Below are 20585 nucleotides of genomic sequence, written 5' to 3'. Positions count from 1 at the left end.
AAATACAGTTACTTGTACAGTTTCGTGCTTCTCTGAATTGGGCACTGCAATCCTTGGCTCAAAAGTGTTCCAAAATGTGTATAAAAATGTTTATTTTAGACTAGCATGCATATAAAAATGTGTTTCTTATTTTTTAAAAAAAGTTTAAAACTATGTTCTTATGGGTTGGGCTAGATGACCTCCCAGGCACCTCCAACACTATGATTCTAAATGCTGTCCCACTGCGGGACAGCCTTATGACTAGGATAATTAGAGGCTTTTAAAAATACATACTAATAAGTGGTACATAAAAAGCGGGAGGTGGAGATAGAAGGAGGAAACTGTCCATCAACCTGGGAGCTCAGCTGCTCACCATGAAGAATAAAATATATGGTTTTGTGATGCCTGAAACGCAGCCGCCTCCATTAGCTGTTGTTCACAGGAGAACCCAGCCTCCTGGCTTCATGCCTCTTACTTTAGGCACAAAACTATCTGCCCTTTGGTTCCCAGTACTAAGGACTCCTTTAAAAACAGTTTTCCCCCTTTTTATATAAATGTACAATATTTTCCCAACAGTTCTTGGCTCCATGATGCCCAAAACAGTCTCGCAAGTAAATGTTGGAGATGTTATTAACTTAAAAAAAAACCTTCTGCTCAGCCTCTCAGGGTCAAATTAGACTGAGGTTGTGTATACACCAGCCTGCCCCAGGCCTGCGCCACTGTAGCTCAACACCCCTCTGATACAGGCGACACGGGACTAATAAGCCCGCCCACGTGCCCCACCTACCTCTCGTGTTGTGTGAATGATGTGCGTGCACAGTGCCATGCCTGCCATCAACCAAGATGGCAGTGGGGGCGTCAGCCCCTTAAGGAAGCCCCTGCCACCATCTTGGGTGATGGCAGGCATATGCACACACGTTCACACTGACGGGAGTGGTAGGAGGGGAGGGCAGACTTATTGAAGCCCACACTGTCTGTATTTGGGGGGTAACTGGGAGCTGCCTCTTCATGATCCGTGGCAAGGTTGGGTTGCAGGACCTAATACTGCTGCAGGTCATGGAACAAGAGTGCCACTCTCCCACCCTAAGAAGGGGCCCTTAAGGGACCCCTCTGGACCACAGGGTCCCTTAGTCAGGGCCCAACCTGGCCACCCTCTGGCATCGGCCCTGCCGATACATCTAATGCACATTCCTCCCCCCCAAGAATCCTGGGAACTGTAGTTTGCAAAGGGTGCTAGAAATTGTAGCTCTGTGAGGGGTAAACTACAGTTTTGGGGATTCTTAGGAGTGTGCTTTAAATGCAGGTTACATCCACACCAGACATTTATAAGCACATTGAAAGCATACAGTGTCCCCAGGACTTCCGGGAAGGGTTGCTTCGCCTGTGCTGCCTTTGAGACAAGCTCTCGTCTCAGAAGAAGCTTTTTCAGTTTTAAAATCAGTCAGAACGTTTTTTTTTTACTGGTAAAGACTTTCTCCCGGGCAGGGAGAAACGTAGAGATTAACCACAGAAGCTTGTGTTTGTTGGGGGGACTGGATTTCATTAGTTTATGAAAGAAGGTTCAGCCAGCAGCACCGGACGGACTTTCAAACAAGCTCTAACTGATTTAGCGAGACGTTTATCTTTTCTTTAAAGAAAAATGGATTAACAGGCAAGCACCCCTCTTTCTATTTTTATCATCTGGCTTAAATTGTTACAGCAAAAAGAGATTTGTCAATGAATCAGCTATAAAGAATCCCTGGGTGAGTTATAACTCTTCTCTTTCATTCACGAAATTAAGGAGGAAAGAAATCGAAATAGCTTATCTTTGTTTTTATTGCAAAAAGCTGGCCTGGAATTGTGCATTTTAAAGATACAAATGGATGAGGGATTTCTATTCTGAGGAGAAAAAATAAATAAATCTGATTTATGAACTTTTGAGTATTATATGTCTGGGACTATTTTATTTCATTTTGACGAATCTGCTTGTTCTCGATGCCACTAACTGTTTTGATGCTGTGAACTAAATTTGTTTTGCATTCCTGAACAAATAAGAGATAAGGCAGGCTGTGCTGTCTACACTGTGATGTCATCAAGCTTGGAATATTAACCCCTTTGTTGCTGGAATAAGAAGTGGGTTTTTTTTCTTCGTGGTTTTAAGAATGGCAATCAAGAAAGTGGCTGAGATCCTGGAAGTAAATATGTTTCAGAAAATAATGGATGAGATTGAGATAACGAAACAAACCCTGAGACAGGGCAGACAGGAGATGAAAATTGAATTTGGCAAAATAAAGCAGGAGCTTAAAGAAATAGGGGATCTTGTGAGAGAGGAGGTTGATGAGATCAGAGATACAATTGGACAAGCATCAGAAGATGAAAAAAGAAAAATTAAAGGGAAGATGCAAGCCCTGGCGATTGGAACAAATGTGGAACTGGAAAAAGACTTGGAGTTTATGGATATTAGAGATAAAGTTTACTGTTTGGAATTTAGCATTGTCCTTGAAGAAATTAATGAAGATATCAGAGATAAAGTTATCAATATCTTGGATAAACTTCTGGACTGGAATGATGTGATGGAGCTTGACATAGAAAAAATCTATAGAATTAATTACAGATTTGTGACAATAGAAAAACTCTCAAGAGATGTGCCAGTGCATTTCGTAAAAAAGAAGAACAGAGATATGATTTTACAACAATATTTCAGCAACACATTCAGAACTGATGGCAAGGAAATATTTCTGATGAAGGAAATTCCCATCAGACTCTTATTATATGACTATGGCTATGACAGCAAGATTATTATGGGACACTGATAATGGAAAAATGGCTACTGAAATTACTGGACCTAACAGGATTATTATGGGTGCAAGGATGGAAGATGGAAGATGGAATTAACACTGATAATGGAAGAATGGCTATTGAAATTATTGGACCTAATAGATTTGATGAGATGGATTAATTGACATGCTTATTTGGAGAAAAATCGATAGATATATTTCTCAAGGAGTTGAAACCTCTCTTTGACTTTTTGTGGAAAGAATAAAGTGATGTTTATGAGATTTGATGATTAATTAAGATAACTACTGGAGGAAAGTGATTTTGTAATATAAATTAAGAGACAGGTTTGTTATATATTGTAGACCTATAACTGATCTGCGACAAATCGGAAGTCAACATTTTATTTTATTGTTTAATTTGTATTTTTGTTTTGTTTTGTTTTTTGAAAATTTGAATAAAAATTAATGATAAAAAAAAGAAAGCATACAGTGTCCCCCCAAGAATCCTGGGAAATGTAGTTTACACCTCACAGAGTGACAATTCCCAGCACCCTTAACAAACTACATTTCCCAGGATTCTTTGGGGGATGCCATGTGCTTTAAATGTATGGTGTGGATGTGAGAGACTGCATTTCACTATAGCTAACCCCCTACCCCCATAAAGAGAAGCTGAAGAAGGAGTGACTGAAGCAACTCAGGACTTCAGGATATCGGGAGAGGTTTAACCCTCCTCCCCCACTGCAATGCAGTCCTGTATGTATTTATTTTTTTTTTCCGATTTATATTCTGCCTTTCCTCAAGGTGGAGGTATACACGGCTGCTCTGCAGATGTGCTTCTCTGCTGTCATGAAAACACGATGCAGAAGCCATCTCAACAAAATGTACATTTGCTACCGGGCCAAGTTCAAGGTTCTAGTTTTGGTGTACAAAGCCCTATACAGCTCGGGACCAGGATACCGGAAAGACCGTCTTACCCCTTATATATCCAGTCGATCACTGCGCTCTGCAGGTGAGGACCTCCTGCAGATACCATCTTATCAGGAGGTCTGTTCTGCACAATATAGGAAATGGACCTTTAGTGTGGCAGCACCTTCCCTGTGGAATTCCCTCCCCTTAAATATCAGGCAGGCGCAGAGCTTGGAAAAGTTACTTTTTTGAACTACAACTCCCATCAGCCCGATCCAGTGGCCATGCTGGCTGGGGCTGATGGGAGTTATAGTTCAAAAAAGTAACTTTTCCAAGCTCTGGGCAGGCGCCATCTCTGCTATCTTTTCGGCGCCTTTTGAAGACTTTCCTCTTCCAAGAAACCTTTTAAGCTGAGACCTATCCCAGTCCGCGTCTGTGTTAGAATTTCTTTTAATATGTCTTTTAATATCTTTAACCCTTTTTAAAAAAAGACGTTTTTAAAGGTTTTTTTAATGTTTTCAACGTTGTTTTGTTTTAATGTATTTTAAGGTCTTTTTAGGATGTTTTAATGTGTTTTTAGTGTTTCTGTTTGCTGCCCTGGGCTCCTGCTGGAAGGAAGGGCGGGGTGTAAATAAAATAATAAATAAATAATAAAATAAATAAACAAAATCGTCTTGGCAATCGTTTCAGAACCGGCTATTTCATTCTTACATTTGTATCTCACAAATGTACACAAAGCTGAGAGGGTGTGACTCGCCTAAAGCCACCCAGGTGAGCATCCTAGGTGAGCGGGGGATTTGAACCCTGACCCCCCCCAAGTCTCAGCCCAACACTATAACCATTGCAGTACATTCTAGTAATATTAGGCTACCGTTGTTCCCAGGGCTAGTAACAGCTTGAGCAGGGGGCAGGCATTTATGTCAGGTCCCAGTCAGGGGAGTCCTCATTGCAGAAAGACCAGGAGGCTCTGGTCTTCGACCCAGCCCTGGCTCATGCTCTGTCTGAGGGTGAGGGGCAGGGTCCTAAGATGAGGCCCAGGATGGACCGTCTGCACCCAGGCCAAGCTTGGCCTCTGACATCGAGGCTGACCAGCCCCTGAGCCCAAGGGAGAGGCACGGCCTCCGACACCAGATGGAGACTCGGCCCATCCAGAGGAGCGCCCGACTACAGGCCCCTCAGGAGTAAAGGTCTGGCTGCAGGTGATCCACGGGAGTCAGCTGAGGTTTGGGGTGTGGTTCAGCAGCTCCGGCATAAAAACCCCAGTGCTAGGCTGGAATGGCTGCTGGAACAACGTCTACACTCCGGCTCTGTACCTGACCAGTCTATAGATTGCCTGTGGAGCCCACCTGTCTCTTGCCTTGCCCCTTGCCTGGGTTGCTTACAGACAGCTTGGCTTCTGACCCTGGACTTCTCGATTCTTGCCTGACCCCCTTGGTTTTGAGGTAGGCTCTTGACTCTTACTTCAGACGGCCCCTGCATACTGCTCCTGTGCTGCCCTCACTTCTGTTTCCGCTGGGGAGTCTCTCATCTCCGTAAGCAGCGCGGTGAGAACAGGACAATTTATCATCATGACTGTGGCATGGGGATAGGAGGGTTAAATCCTTCTTTCTGTAAGCTAGCTTTAAAAAAAACCTCCCAAGATGGCTCCTGAAAGGCCGTGCATGAATTAAAACTTCCTCTTGTCTGTCCTGGCACAGGGAGGGGTGAGAAATTTGATTCAATGCTGTTCATATTTGAAGCCGATCAAATTTGCACTTTCCAAAACCATACGGGAACTGAAACACAGCCACCCTTTGAAATTTGCACTTATTCAAATTTTGCAGTGCAGTTCACCAACCAAACAGTGTTTACAAAAATGTATACATTAAGGGAAAGTGTGCATAAAAATGACTATACGAGTAAAAATAACATGCATTATTGGATGAGAAATGGCTTGCAAAAATGTGCACATTAGTCAAAACTGCCTACGAAAATGTGTTTATTAGGAGAAATTTGCACTAAAACACTAGACAATTTTCATGAGGATTTTTTTAAAAAAAATCACAGATTGCTGCAGAAATGTGGAGAACTGAATTTAAAGATTGGAACCATCAGAAATTGAGAGGAGCCAAACTGACAGATCTTTCCATCCCTAGTGAGTCTCCCAATGTTCAGCTACATTCGGATGAGCCCAGGTTCCAGTACTATAAAAGATGGAGAGAAACTCTCTATCTACCTTGTCAACCCCATACATAAATTTTATGAACGTCTGTCATGTGATGCCCCCTTTCTTACTCCCCCCCCCAATCTAAAAAGCCTCAAAAGGTTGTACCCTGGGAATGTCACAGGCTCCTTTTGAACACGTACCTACAACAATTGTAAAACTTCATTCCAGCACCCCAGCCTCAGTAAATCTAATCTTGCACAACAATCTTAATAGGCAGGCCACCCCAATTTCCTGGCACAAGGTTTCAGCAGGGTGGTGGTGTAGAAATTAGCCATCAAAAGCAACACAAAAAGAACCCTTTAACAAAGGATACTTGATCAGATAAAGTGATTTTGCTTGCATTGCTTCTAGAAGATACGCTGGTGTCTGTTATTACTGAACAGTGAGGGGTTTTTTTTATAACGAGTGTTGCAAACAGAGTTGAATTTCCTGACAATTGGGGACACACAACAGACAGGAGTGGATCAGCAGCTGGCTGTCATCCATTATCCAAGCATCAATCCAAGCAGCCAATAAAAAGCTGCATTTTTTTTCCAAAAAATTGACCAGAAACTGTAAAGAGCCACAGTTCGTTAACAGCAATAAAGAGCCAATTGTACACAATTCACTTCATGCCCTGGAGATCAACAGTTTCATTGTACCAACCACCCCCAGCTATTTTAAAGGGGGGTGGAGAGAGAGTTTTGAAAAGAAAAGCCTTTCCTTCGTTCAAGAATTTCAGGACAGAAACAAAATACAAGGAGAAGTTTCTGATTCAGTATATTAAAAGTACATATTTTGAAAACAGGATCATTCTACAGAAAAAAGATGGATTGCCCAGGGATCTTTCAAGCTGCACCTGCAGATGTAGCAGTGCTTTAGAATATGCTCGTTTCTGCTGGAGATGGGCAAGTCTACCTAGTTCGGTTGCTCATTTTTCTTTGTTCAGTTCTCTATAGTTCCTATCAGGATTTTAGTGTGAATTTCTCCTAAAAATACACATTTTTGCAAAGCTGTTTCCCCTAATCTAATGCATTTACGTGTGTTGTTTTCATTAATGCCGCCCTGGGCTTGTACTGGGAGGAAGGGCAGGATATTATTATTATTATTATTATTGGATGAAAGTGGCAGAGAAGAGGGCCTTATACGAGGGCCCACCCTCACACCTCTTGATGGAATAGCAACGTTTCTCCAGTCCAGCCAGGAGGGGTATGGAAAAAGCGGCCCAGGCACAGGACAAGTCGAACATCATTGCTCAACAGTAAGGCACCCAGGCTCTTATCAGTGTCTCCATTTTCAGCTCAGAAATGTCGGCAAGCCAGCCGGTTTCCTGTTCTAGTCGGCTACACTCCGATGCCACACCAAACTGTTCTGCCTGGATGCAGAAATGGAGAACTTCCCATTCCCCGGTTTGGGCAAACCATGGGCCTGACCGGTTTGGACAAAACAGCTAGCTACTATTTTGGGGGTCATGAGTTGGTTCAGTGGTTGAAGTATAGCCCAGTGCTGTACCTCTAGCATTTATTAATGAAAAGGCACTTTTCCCAACATTTGATTTCATAAGTGGGAAATTAAAATAAAGATGCAACCCTGCACATGCTCCCTTAGAAGTTAAAATATGTTCCATATCCGGAAAAAAAGAAAAACATCAACAGCAGGAAACAGACTTGCATGCACTCAAAAAGTATCCAGGGGGAAAGGAATTTTCTGACACTTTTCCCTGCAGATAGTTTCTAACAACAATCTGCTGCATCCAATGTCATTAATAATCAACTGCAAGCCCTGCCCCAGCCATTGGGTGAACTGCTGTGATGTCAGAGAACATTCGCTAAAAAATCACAACTCTCTATGTTACCTTGAGTCTCAGGCTAGGGTTTCAAGGGGATGAGAAAGGGTAACAGATCTAAATAAATATTTTTAGTGAACATAATGAATTAGTTAGTGATGGGCCTACAAGGATCAGGTTTATTTTGCAGCAGACTGATCTGGATCATTAGCCTGGCCTACTGAGAAACTCCCACGATTCCAGAGAGCTTTCACCAGGACTGTGACTGGACATGTTTGCTCACCTTCTTTTGTGGCTGCGGTGGTGGAGGCTGCTGTGGTCGCGGTACCTCCAGGGCGCCCCACAGGGCTGGGGTGCTTCCCAGCCCTCCCGGGAATTTTAAGTCCGCTTGGTTTTAGCATCTTTGCCCAGGTTTGTGGTTTAAGCCAAGGGATTCTGACCAACCGCCGATCAATTACTTGGTGTCACAATGTCGGGCATCTAGGCAACGGGCCCTTTCATCTCTCTTCATCTGTCTGGGGAGAGAGAAAAAGAGAAACATTCAGGGAAAGGAAAAAAATACCAGCGACAGAAGGTAAATGTTAAACCTTTGCCTGACACAAGGTGGGATTAAGTTACCATGTGCTCCAACAGTTTCCAACTTGTATCATCCCTCACCATTGGCCACATCGGTTGGTGCTGATCAGGGGCATACAAGCCCATCAGCATGAAAGGGGAGTGTGTTAGCCACTCAGAAGAGTCTTCTCACTTGGCTAACAACATGCTTCCTTACCATTTCTTGCTGACTGGAGCCACTCAGAGTCAGCAGAGGTGAGTGAGCCACAGAGAAAACCCTTCTCAGTAGCTAGCCCACGCTGATGGGCTCCTAGGGTAAGTGAGAAGTGAGCTTCATGGCAAAGTTCCTTGGTCTCCCAAATTCTGGTCCCACATTTGGCTTCATTTCAGAATTCTGAAAATCAAAAGGTTTCCAGCAATGTTTAGCCCCCACAGAAAGAGCCTACGCACACAGCAGTTTTATTCTGGTTCTATAATTCTAATAATAATAAGTGCAGAAGAGATGGTGAAACTGGGGTGGGGTGGGGGTGGCATGACTCTCATGAAGGGTCTCTGCACTTCTGAATTTGCCACTACACTACCGGGGTGGATGGTAGTCCAATGCCTTTTTTAGGCCGATAGTTGGCTTATTAGCAGATCATCAATGGGAACCAATGGTTAGATTTTTTTCTTCTTGAATGAGAAATCTGTAGAAGGCAAGGGTTCAGGAACCGTAGAGGATGGAGAAATGCAATTTTAAAATTGGAATGAAGAATGTGCTTAATGGAGTTTCTAGCTAAAACTGAGGCACAAAAGTGTACATGTTAGGAAGCCAATTCAGGGCTTTTGAGGGTTGCCTCCATTACGCTCAGCTGCTACTTTTCCAAATATTGTTGTTGTTGTATTTCTACCCCGCCTTTCAGCCAAAAGGCCCTCAAGGCAGCTTACAAAGAAAACACAAATATAAAAATACATCAATACATCAATACATCAAAATACATCAATAAAACAATACAATTTATAGTAGCCAGGATTTTCCAAAATGTACCAAGAATCTCTATTAAGGATAGGTGAATCTGTTAGTTTTGGTTTCCTCAGTTTCTCATTTTTCCAGTCTTAAACTCAGTTCTCCATATTTGCATACGAGTTTGCAACTTTAAAAAAAAGTCTTCACAAAGTTCATCGTATTTCAGTGCAAATTTCTCCTAATACGCACATTTATAGGCAATTTTGCCTAATATACACATTTTTGCAAAGCAGTTTTCCCTAACATAATGCATTTATCACTACTATATACTGGTGTAAGCACATGCATTTTTTGGTATATATACTTAGCTGCAGAACTGCATTGCAAAATTCGGAGATGGGTGGATTTCGAAGGGTGGCTGTTCCAATTCTCATATTGTTTCAGAAAATGTGAACTAGGTACGTTCGCCTTCAAATGTGATATGAATGGAATTTCTCCCCTGTCCCTAACCATGGGTGCAAATTTCAAAGGAATTTCAAAGTGCTTTGGTTTGCACATTGTTCCAGAAAGTGCAAATGAGGTAGGTTCGCCTTTACACATGAACTGAATCTGTTGCTCTGATCCAAAGACAGTGAGACCCTGTAGATCTAAACCTGGAATTTCTCACCCCTCAGAAGCAGATTAAATTCCAAAAAGGGCAAACCATGCTGGGATTCTCCCAGTCGGACCTGCCCACCCTTTCCTAAGTCAGCCACTACAACTCAAAACACTGCCAAAAGTCTCCCTCATCAACTCAGCTTGGGCCAAAATCCTTGACTCATGCCTTAATTGCTTCCTGTCTCTTGGCTACCGCCATTCCTGCTTTTATGATACTTTTAAAATATCTCCTTTCTTGACTCCAGGTTTGCTCGTAAGCACCAAGCAGAAGGCAAGGCCAAGAGATGGGGAACTTGTGTGGCCTTCATCTCCCATCAGCCCCAGTCAGCATGGCCAAGGGACAATTGTAGCCCTTCCTTTTTTTTTTCATTAATTTTTATTCAAATTTTCAAAGACAAAAAAACAAAACAAAACAAAAACAATTAAACAATAAAATAAAATGTTGACTTCCGATTTGTCGCAGATCAGTTATAAGTCTACAATATATAACAATCCTATCTCTAAAATTATATTATAAAATCACTTTCCTCCAGTAGTTATCTTCATTAATCCTCAAATCTCATAAACATTATTTTATTCTTTCCACAAAAAGTCAAAGAGAGGTTTCAATTCCTTGAGAGATATATCTTTCAATTTTTCTCCAAATAAACATGTCGCTTAATCCATCTAATTCAAATCTGTTAGGCCCAATAATTTCAACAGCCATTCTTCCATTATCTATATTAATTCCATCTTCCATCTTCGATAATCCTGTTAAGTGCAGTAATTTCAGTAGCCATTCTTCCATTATCAGTATCCCATAATAATCTTGTTGTCATAGCCATAGTCCAAGTAAACATATCAATTAATCCATCTAGTCAAATCTGTTAAGTCCAATAATTTCAATAGCCATTCTTCCATTATCAATATTAATTCCATCTTCCATCTTCAATAATCCTGTTAAGTCCAGTGGTTTCAGTATCCATTCATCCATAATCAGTATCCCATGATGATCTTGCTGTCATAGCCATAGTCATATAACAAGAGTCTGATGGGAATTTCCCCCATCACAAATATGTCCTTGCCATCAATTCTGAATATGTTGTTGAAATATTGTTGTAAAGTCACATCTCTGCTCTGGGTGCATCTCTACTCTGTCACATATTTGTAGTTAATTCCATAAATTTTTTCTATGTCAAGCCCCATCACATCATTCCAGTCAAAAATTCTGAATATGTTGCTGAAATATTGCTGCAAAGTCATATCTCTGTTCTTTTTTTTTAGAAAATGCACTGGCTCATCTCTTAAGAGTTTCTCCACTGTCACATATCTGTAGCCAACTCCATAGATTTTTTCTATGTCAAGCTCCATCACATCATTCCAGTCCAGAAAATTATCCAAGACATTGATAACTTTAGTTGTAGCCCTTCCTGATATTGTTGGACTACAAGACCCCCATCTCTTGGATAGACCATTGTGGCCAGGAATTGTATAAAAGCCAACACTTTTCTTTATTTTGGTCAGGTCAGGTCAGGTCACATCAGGTCAGGTCAATGGCTACTAGCCATGATGGCTGTGCTCTGCCACCCTAGTCAGAGGCAGCATGCTTCTGAAAACCAGTTGCCGGAAGCCTCAGGAGGGGAGAGTGTCCTTGCACTCGGGTCCTGCTTGCGGGCTTCCCCCAGGCACCTGGCTGGCCACTGTGAGAACAGGATGCTGGACTAGATGGGCCACTGGCCTGAAACAGCTCTTCTTATGTTCTTATGTTCTTAAACTTTCATTGCTTATGGCCAAGGCCTTGCAAAGTACAAATAAGCTACATATATTTTTAAAAGATCCAGACTTGATACATAACAAATCACATTTATAAGTACAAATGCTGTAATTAATATTTTGTAAGCCTCTAAACCGTCACTCTGCAGTTTGCTCGGCCACAGACAGGTGGCACTGCAAACTGTAGCGTGGGTGAGCCACACTGGGGTCAAGCTGGGGGGGGGTTGAAAGAAGGCGGGAGGGAGGCCAGTAAGTGGCCTAGGTGACACCATGACAGCCTAGATGCACTGCGCAGTAGCATATAACAAGTGGGGCAATGGCGTTTGATGTGGGGGGTGGCAAACGGGTCAGGCAGCAGCTTAGGCACACTGCGCAGCAGTGGCATCCAAGGAGGGGGTGCCTGCACAGGGCAGCAGTGTGGGCCTACAGCAGCGCAGGAACAAGCAAGACAAGAGGGCCCATGATAGCTGATGTGCACCGATGTCTGGAGGCACTGGGGTATTGTGAGGGGGCTGGGGATGTCTGGGGGACAGTGCGCAGGGGCGATGCCCCTAGTGTGTGTGTGTGAGTCACAGTAAACAAAGGCCAGAATCAAGTAATTTTTGAAAGTAAATAATAGCCAGAATCAAGAATTAAAAATGGAAATGGACTGCCTTCAAGTTGATCCTGACTTATGGTGATCCTATGAATAGGGATTTCATGGTAAGCAGTATTCAGAGGGGGGTTACCATCGCCTCCCTCTGAGGCTAGTCCTCCCCAGCTGGCTAGGGCCTGCTCAGCTTGCCACAGCTGCACAAGTCAGCCCCTTCCTTGTCCGCAACTGCCAGCTGGGGGGCAACTGGGCTCCTTGGGACTATGCCGCTTGCCCACGGCTGCACAGGTGGCAGGGCACGAAACTCCTGAGCCACTCAGTGTGGGGGTGATGTTTAGCTAGCCCTTGACACCCAAGAGACAAGAGCGGGGATCGGAACTCACAGACTCTGGACTCCCAGCCAGGCTCTCCTCCCCACTGTGCTATACCAGCTGTATTAAAAACAAAACACCCCTAAGCAATCAAATGCCTGGGAGAAGAGAGAAATTTTTACCTGGTATTGAAAGGGCATGGTGGCCCACACACAGTATGGCAGGGTACCAAGCCAGCCAGAACTTGCAGGACCCAAAGCGACCTCCCCACCTCCCTAACAGAGCTGCTTATAAACCTGAAATAAAGACAGCTGTGTCCTTAAAGAAAAAGCGGGCGGAATAACTATTAAGACAGGATCAAGGAAAGAGCACGCCAGCTTCCCAAGCAGCAAATCATCCCTGAGAGCTGGGGGGGGGGGAGGTGACACCAGAGTTCCGCAACAACTTTGCCAACAGAAGATGCTTGAACTTGGCTAGAGGAAGCCTGAGACTGCAACGCCGAGGCCGGCTCCCCTGAAAAGCTATCGCCCGCCATTCAGAGAAGGCAGAGAGGTTGGAGCTTGCTTACCTAATGAAGAGTTTCCAGTGCATTCATGCGTGGAGCTGGCGGCTGCAGAATCCCAAAAGAAATGTACTCTCACGGGCAGTTCTTCCCCTCCTCTGCCCTGCTTTCTGGCATGAATCACTGCAGACCAGCCTGCAAGAGGAATGGATTCTCCACCACCCACCCACCCCCTCTCCCTTTCTTTCTCTCTCTCTTTTAAAACAGGAAGTGGGAAACCACAAGGCAACATCAGAGTAAGTGCCGAAGGACTTTGTGCCATAAAATGCACTTTTGCACAGACACACTCAGAGAGGAATTCTAAGCCCTTGAAAAAGAACGCTCTCAGCGACGCCTGCGTAGACGCCGCAGAGAGGGATGTGAAAGGGGATGTCATCTAGGGCCAAATGCCATTTTGCAAAATGGGCAATGCTATTGTTGTTGTTGATGATTTCTACCCCGCCTTTTGGCCAAAAGGCCCTCAAGGCGGCTTACAAAAAATAAACAGAAATATAAAAATACATCAATAAAAACAATACAATATACAAAAAGCAGCAGTTACAACTTCCAATAAAAATACATTAACAAGCCACAAAGCGAAAATCAGAAGGGTAGCAGTGAACTTTGACCAAGTGCTCCTTGAGGTCTTTGCAGCTCTTGAACTTCTCTGGACAGCTCTCCACCAGGCACTGGTACACGCTGTGCCTCTCTGCCATGACCTGGAAGAGGGAGTCGAGCCACTCCAGAACGTGACGCTCTAGTAGATGGGCGGAAATTCCCATAAAACTTGATGGCTATTTGCAGACAGAACTTCATCGCTAGCTTGAAAGAGGTCAACAAAGCCAGCGTCTGCATCCGCAATAGTGGTTTATAAAAACAGGACTTTTAAAAAAAATGTATATATGGACGAACTTCTGTTGTTTTTCTTGATTGAATGCCCCGTCGTGAATTTTAGATTGTAGGCCACATGGGGCAGAGACTGGCCCTCTTAGATGTAATAAAGAGCCCTTCAAACAGAAGGAGCAACGACAACAAATCATTCAACAGCGCACACTGTTTTCAGCAATAGCTTGCAAAATCAGATTCCTCAAACTGAAGGCTTGCCAGGACTACAGTCACAGGAAAGGGGCCTGGGAGGGGACTACAGACGGAGGAGACTTTCAAGTCTGTTTGCATTTAAAGCCGAATCTATCAAATTTGGACTTTCCAGAACAATGTGGGAAGTGACACACCTTAAATATATTTATGAAAATAACATACACAGCACTACAATTCTCACAGTGGCCCTCTTCCTGGGGACTAGACTACAACTCCCATAAGCTCCAGCCAATGGGGAATTGTAGTTCAAAACATCGTTAAGGAATCAGATTGGGGAAGGCTAGGATAGAGCAAAGCAGGTTACTCAAGCCCATCTGCACTATACATTCAAAGCAGTACAATCCCACTTTAAACAGTCCTGGCCTCCCCCAAAGGACCCTGGGAACTGCGGTTTGTGAAGGGCACTGAGAGTTGTGAAGAGACCCCTCTTCCCCACACAGAACTACAATTCCCAGAGTTCCCTGGGAAGACGGATTGATTCTTAAACCACTCTGGGCACTGTAGCCCTGTGAGGAGGACAGGGGTCTCCTAACGCCTCTTGGCACCCTTAAACTGCAGTAACCAGGATTCTTTGCAGAAAGCTGTGACTGTTGAAAGACTGCTTTAAAAGTAGAGTGCAGTTTGGACAGCTTACAAATGTGCTGGGCTACATATTTTTTTTATGCCTTGGCTCCTCTGCAACATCTCCTTGCCCACCAACTTGCTTCGGCAGTAGTATAGCAGCAAATTCAGAAGTGCAGGGTCCCTTAACGGTAGTCACAGCCACACAGACCTTTTTTCTGTTTGCTGCTGGTTTGAGAATGAGATCCTTGTTAATGCCTTCTCCCATAGCAACAGCGATACCTAGGAGCCAATAAGCATGAAAGCGAGAGGGTTAGCTGCTGAGAAAAGTCTTCTCAACGGCTGCCTCAGCTCCTTTTACTCTTGATTGACTCCAATCAGCAGGAAAGGACAAGGAAGCATGTTAGAAGACTCTTCTCAGTGGCTAACACACTCCCCTTTCATGCCAATTGCCTCATAGGATGGAGCCATAGGGACCCTGCTCTCAAAAAGGTAAAGGATCTAAGACCCCTCCCCCAAGACCCTGGACAACCACACCCCTGGTCTACGGACCTGCATTCACATCAGCCACTGCTGCCATGAGAGATCTAGCTCCTAATCTCATAGAGGCTGCATTCATACATGATCAAAACAATGCAGTGATTACTAGGAGCCAACATGGATTTATGAAGAACAAACCCTGCCAAACTAATCTTATCTCAATTTTTGATCAGGTAACCTTCCTTGTAGACTGTGGGAATGCTGTCGACGTAATATATCTCGACCTCAGCAAAGCTTCTGACAAACTGCCCCATGATATTCTGATTAGCAAGCTAGCTAAATATAGGCTGGATGGAACAACTATCAGGTGGATCCACAGTTGGCTCCAGAATCGTACTCAAAGGGTGCTTATCAATGGTTCCTTTTCAAACTGGTTGGAAGTAACAAATGGGGTACCACAGGGCTTGGTCCTGGGCCCAGTGCCCTTCAACTTTTTATTAACAACTTGGATGAGGAGGTACAGAGCATGCTTATCAAATTTGCAGAAGATACAAAATTGGAGGGCACAGCTAATACCGTGGAAGACAGAAACAAAATTCAAAGGCACCTTAATAGGCCGGATCATTGGGCTGAAAACAACAGAATGAAATTCAACAGGGATAAATGCAAAGTTCTACACTTAGGAAAAAGAAACCAAATGCACAGTTATAAGATGGGGGATACTTGGCTCAGCAATACAATATGCAAGAAGGATCTTGAAATTGTGGTTGATCACAAGCTGAATATGAGCCAACAGTACGATGTGGCTACAAAAATAGCAAATGGTATGTTAGGCTGCATTAACAGAAGCATAGTTTCCAAATCACGCGAAGTATTAGTTCCCCTCTATTCAGCACTGGTTAGGCCTCATCATTACTGCATCCAATTCTGGTCTCCGCACTTCAAGAAGGATGCAGACAAACTGGAACAGGTTCAGAGGAGGGCAACAAGGATGATCAGGAGACAGGAAACAAAGTCCTATGAGGAGAGACTGAAAGAACTGGGCATGTTTAGCCTGGAGAAGAGAAGACTGAGGGGGAGATATGATAGCGCTCTTCAAGTACATGAAAGGTTGTCACATAGAGGAGGGCCGGGATCTCTTCTTGATTGTCCCAGAGTGCAGGACACGGTATAATGGGCTCAAGTTGCAAGAAGTCAGATTTCGACTGGACATCAGGAAAACCTTCCTAACTGTTAGAGCCATAAGACAATGGAACCAATTACCTAGTAGTGGGCTCTCCGACACTGGAGACATTCAAGAGGCAGCTGGACAACCATCTGTTGGGAATGCTTTGATTTGGGTTCCTGCATTGAGCAGGGGGTTGGGCTTGAGGGCTTTGTAGGCCCCTTCCAACTCTACTATTCAATGATTCTATGAAACCAGTGTTACTGAGTTCTCTAAAGGGCTACTCTGGAAGAGGCCCCCTTCACTTCTGAGCTGTTCCAACATGCTTTTTGTGCAGAAGAACATTGCCAGAAGGAAGATAAAGATGAAGATAAGATAAAGGAAGAGGTATGACATCTGCCTTCAAATAGCTGAAGGGTTGTCACACAGAAGCAGGGTTATTCTCTGTTGCTCCAGAAGGCAGGACGAGAATCAGCCGGGAGAAATTGCTGGGAATCAGATTCTGCCTAAACTTTAGGAGCAGTTTCCTCGGGGTCTAATATACGCATGGCCTCTACATGGGGCTACCCTTGAAGACAACTCAGAAACTTCAACCATCCCAACATGCAGTGGCCAGATTACTGGCTGGGATTCCCCTTAGAATTCATATAACCCCGTTATGAAACAGTTGCATTGGTTGACAAGGGCAGGTACCAGAAAATGGGAAATGACCCTGGTGAACTATATTTTTCAGAGTTAGGCACACGGAAAGCTGCCTTATACTAAGAACCTTGGTCTGCCTAGCTCAGTATTGTCATCCCTGACTGGCAGCAGCTCTCTAGGGTTTCAGGAAGGGGACGCTCCCAGCCCCACCTAGAGTTGCCAGGGACTGAACCTGAGACCTTCTGCATGCAAACCACTGAGCTACTGTGGCCCTTCACCAGGCAGGGAAAAATTCCAATTGTACTGCAAACTTAGTGTTGCCGCAGCAGGACAAAGAAGAATTTCCCCTTCCGCACAATTCTTTAAAACAGAGGTGGGGAGCTTATGGCCCTCCAGAGTTGTCAGCCCATCAGCCCCAGCCAGTATGTCCTGCGGTCAGGGATGATGGGAGTTGTAGTCCAAAATAGGGATCGGCCAAAAATTCAATTTAGTTCACATTTCAACCCCAATCGATCAAATTTGCACTTTCCAACACGGTATGAGAATTGAAACGCAGCCACCCATCGAAATTCTCACTTATTTGAATTTTGCAACGCAGTTCGCCAACCAAACAATGTTTACAAAAATGCATTTGTTAGGGGAAAGCATGCCTAAAAATGAATATATGAGCAAAGACAATATACAAAAATGCATAATATGACAAGAAATATGTACATTAGTCAAAACTGCAGACAAAAATGGGTTTATTAGGAGAAATTTACACTAAAATCCCCTTTCGGCCTCTGATTTTGAATCTGTCGAGATGGAGTTGTAGCAGAGAGACCTGATCTTATATGCTGTATCTTAATTTTAATGACGTACGCCGCCTAGAGTGGCCGTTCATTCGGCCAGATAGGCGGCCTAAAAATAAAATTTTATTATTGTTATTATTATCAAGCCAGTTTCTTTGTTACGTTAATGAGTCTGTCAAGTACCTGATCTGCACTTCTAAAGAACTGGTTAAGAGAAGATGTGTTCCCATAGAAAAAACTGGGGTAGGCTTCCCCACACACACAATCCTGGGTGTCAGTGAGTCTGATGTGGGGCTAGGAGCTGGAAAGATGCAAAGAGGTTTGCCCTGCTATCTGTGCTGAATCCAAAGCTATGGCTTTGGAAAGCCTCCCCTAGAAGCCTAATGGGGAAGCAAGGTGTGTTCATGCTGAGAACCCCTCCATCTTACGCTCAGGTTGTATATATATGTGGAAATAAAACCATATGTCCTAAAGGCATCACAATCTTTGCTGACCTTCGTCCCAAGGAAACCAAACTATGCATAAGCACGGGAACCCTGAAAGACTCATAGAATCATAGAATAGTAGAGTTGGAAGGGGCCTATAAGGCCATCGAGTCCAACTCCTGAGACTGGGATGCACCGAACAATATAATTGACAGAAACACTACTTAACTGTGGAAGTCACTTCCTAACTGTGTCTTGAAAATAAAAGAAAAGAAAAGTTCATAGCTTTCACACTCTTCTTCTTCTTCAGCAGCAGCAACTACACGACATTTGAACGGAGGCTTTGGTGTCAAATCACTGAACTAGAATTTATCAGCAGTTTGGTTCCATTTGTTGAGGGCTCAATCCGAACAAAGATTCTCTCTCTTTCTATAAACAGGAATCAAGTTAGGGAAAACAAAACTAAGAAGGTTGTAACATTGTCAGTCACTGTGGGTGAAGACGGCGTACTGGAGGTTAGTCCATTTGGGCAAGTGAAGCACTGCTCCACCAAGCCCAGTCTGCCGACAGCCAGATTCCACTTGCCTGCCTTCTTACTTACAACCAGTCCAGGGTGTGGCGCCCGCTGTCAGCTTTCTCCTTTCCTCTTGACTCAGGTTGCCTTTGCAGAACTCAGCAGGGAAGAGGATGGGGAACAAACTAGAATGAGTTGGCTCTGCTCTGGTGCCACCTACTGTCAGCCTCCCTGCCTTCCGCCCTGCCAGTCCCAATGGACACCAGCAGAATGGTCGCTGTACTTATGTTCTGTGCATCCAAACTTGCATAGTAATGTCATATACTAGTTGCCATATATAATCCCTACATACTAACAGCACATTCATTACCTGAGCACGGAATCTTACGTAGCTAAAAAAAGCACAAGAGGAAAGATACGAGTAGGGTTAGGAGAACCCAAAAGGATAAAAAAATCTTTAGGGAGAGAAGAAGAAAAACCTAGCTGGCCAATGCTGAGCATGCTCAGTGGCCACAGAATGCTTAGTTCTATACAACCTAAACTGTTCTGCAGCTTCAGCTGTTGAGTAGAGAGTTGAGCAAGCAGCCCACATCAAAAGGTGCCATCCGCACCCCAAAGCGATCACCCAAGTTACTAGTCCCTAGGTCTGGCCTTGGACCCACCGCCTCCAAGGGCAGCCTTCCCTAACCTGGTGCCCTCTTCTCCAGATATTTGGACTACAGCTCCCATAGGCTGTTCTGGCTTTGGGACTGATGGGAGTTGTAGTCCAAGCCACCTGGAGAGGGCAGGTTTCAGGGGCGGTTCCCACATGTACCTGTGCCATTGTGCGACTCGGCAGTGCAGCCCATTTCCTACCCCAGAGGAATTTCTGTACAGAAAATTAATCATGTGTTGAGCTTGAATCATGGAGGACTTCTTTGTACGGTGCAGAGTTAAACTACGGGATTCGCTCCTCCAGGAGAAAGGGACAGCCACCAACTTCGATTGCTTTAAAAGATACAAATTCATGGGAAACAAGGTTATCAGTGACTACTAGGCAGGATGACTATGCTCTGCCTTCACGGCATGTATGCCTCATGGCAGTATGCTTCTGACAGTACACTCTTGCACTCAAGTCCTGCTTGCAACCTTCCCACAGGTATTTGGTTGGTCACTGGTTGAGAACAGGATGCTAGACTAGATGGGCCACTGGCCTAATCCAGCAGGGCTCTTTTTACATTCTTAACTTTGCCATCTGAGGGCTGCAAGTAAGTTGAAGAACAGCAGACAGACAGAGGTTGCAGATAGCCAGCTGCAGTAGCGTAACTAGCTTTTCATGTGCCCTGTGCAAGGTTTTATTTTTGGGCCCCTTAATTTTTTTGGGGGGGGAAATAATAAAACAAATACGATATAACAATTGTTTCTAAATAGTTTTCATTTCAGCAAATCCATTTCAGGGGGCCCTTCGTCCTGTGCCCTGTGCCTGTGCACCTGTTGCACCTGCCTAGTTACGGCACTGGCTAGCTGAACCTATGGACAGCTCCCTCGTGGAAGCGACATAAAACAGCCCTTGCAGCCCACGGCAGGTCCCAGTTTGAAGGTGCCAACGTTTCAGACACCAAGATGACAGCGCTGTGGCAATTGCACATCTGAAACGGAGCCACAGCCAACCTGCATCACCCAGGCTGCCACCACCTCTCCATTCACCCTACGCCCGAGTAAGGATGGAAGGATCTGTCCGTTTTGCTTCTCTCCGTTGCTCATTCTTTGTCCAATCTTAAATACAGTTCTCCACATTTCTGCAGGAATTTGCAGATTTCTTAAAAAAATAAAAGTTCTCGTGGAAATTTTTTCAGCATTTTACTGTGAATTTCTCCTAACAAACGCAGTTTTATATGCAGCTTTGACAAACGTACCCATTTCTGCCGCAAACATCATACATTTTCGCATGCTATTTTCAAGAA

At 44.2% G+C, this 20585-nt stretch overlaps 1 protein-coding gene across 7 annotated transcripts in view; it reads right to left on the bottom strand.

Annotated features, from left to right (window-relative positions):
* The window catches only part of CLIP2 (CAP-Gly domain containing linker protein 2), a 107492-nt gene that overhangs the window by 72296 nt on the left and 14611 nt on the right, over window positions 1-20585 (bottom strand). For 6 of the 7 annotated variants that reach the window (XM_061604900.1, XM_061604902.1, XM_061604903.1 and 3 more), the window contains one exon: window positions 7896-8127. In XM_061604900.1, the coding sequence (XP_061460884.1) occupies window positions 7896-8013 (118 nt within the window). In that variant the 5' untranslated portion in view covers window positions 8014-8127. Of the gene's footprint in view, window positions 1-7895; window positions 8128-12993; window positions 13131-20585 lie in introns of those variants that run through there. The other variant, XM_061604901.1, reaches the window with a different exon arrangement.

Source organism: Rhineura floridana, chromosome 21 (assembly GCF_030035675.1).
Source record: "Rhineura floridana isolate rRhiFlo1 chromosome 21, rRhiFlo1.hap2, whole genome shotgun sequence".
NCBI classification, from domain to species: domain Eukaryota; kingdom Metazoa; phylum Chordata; class Lepidosauria; order Squamata; family Rhineuridae; genus Rhineura; species Rhineura floridana.
The sequence above is the reverse complement of the archived record's forward strand: the minus strand, read 5'-3'. Positions and strand labels throughout refer to the sequence as shown.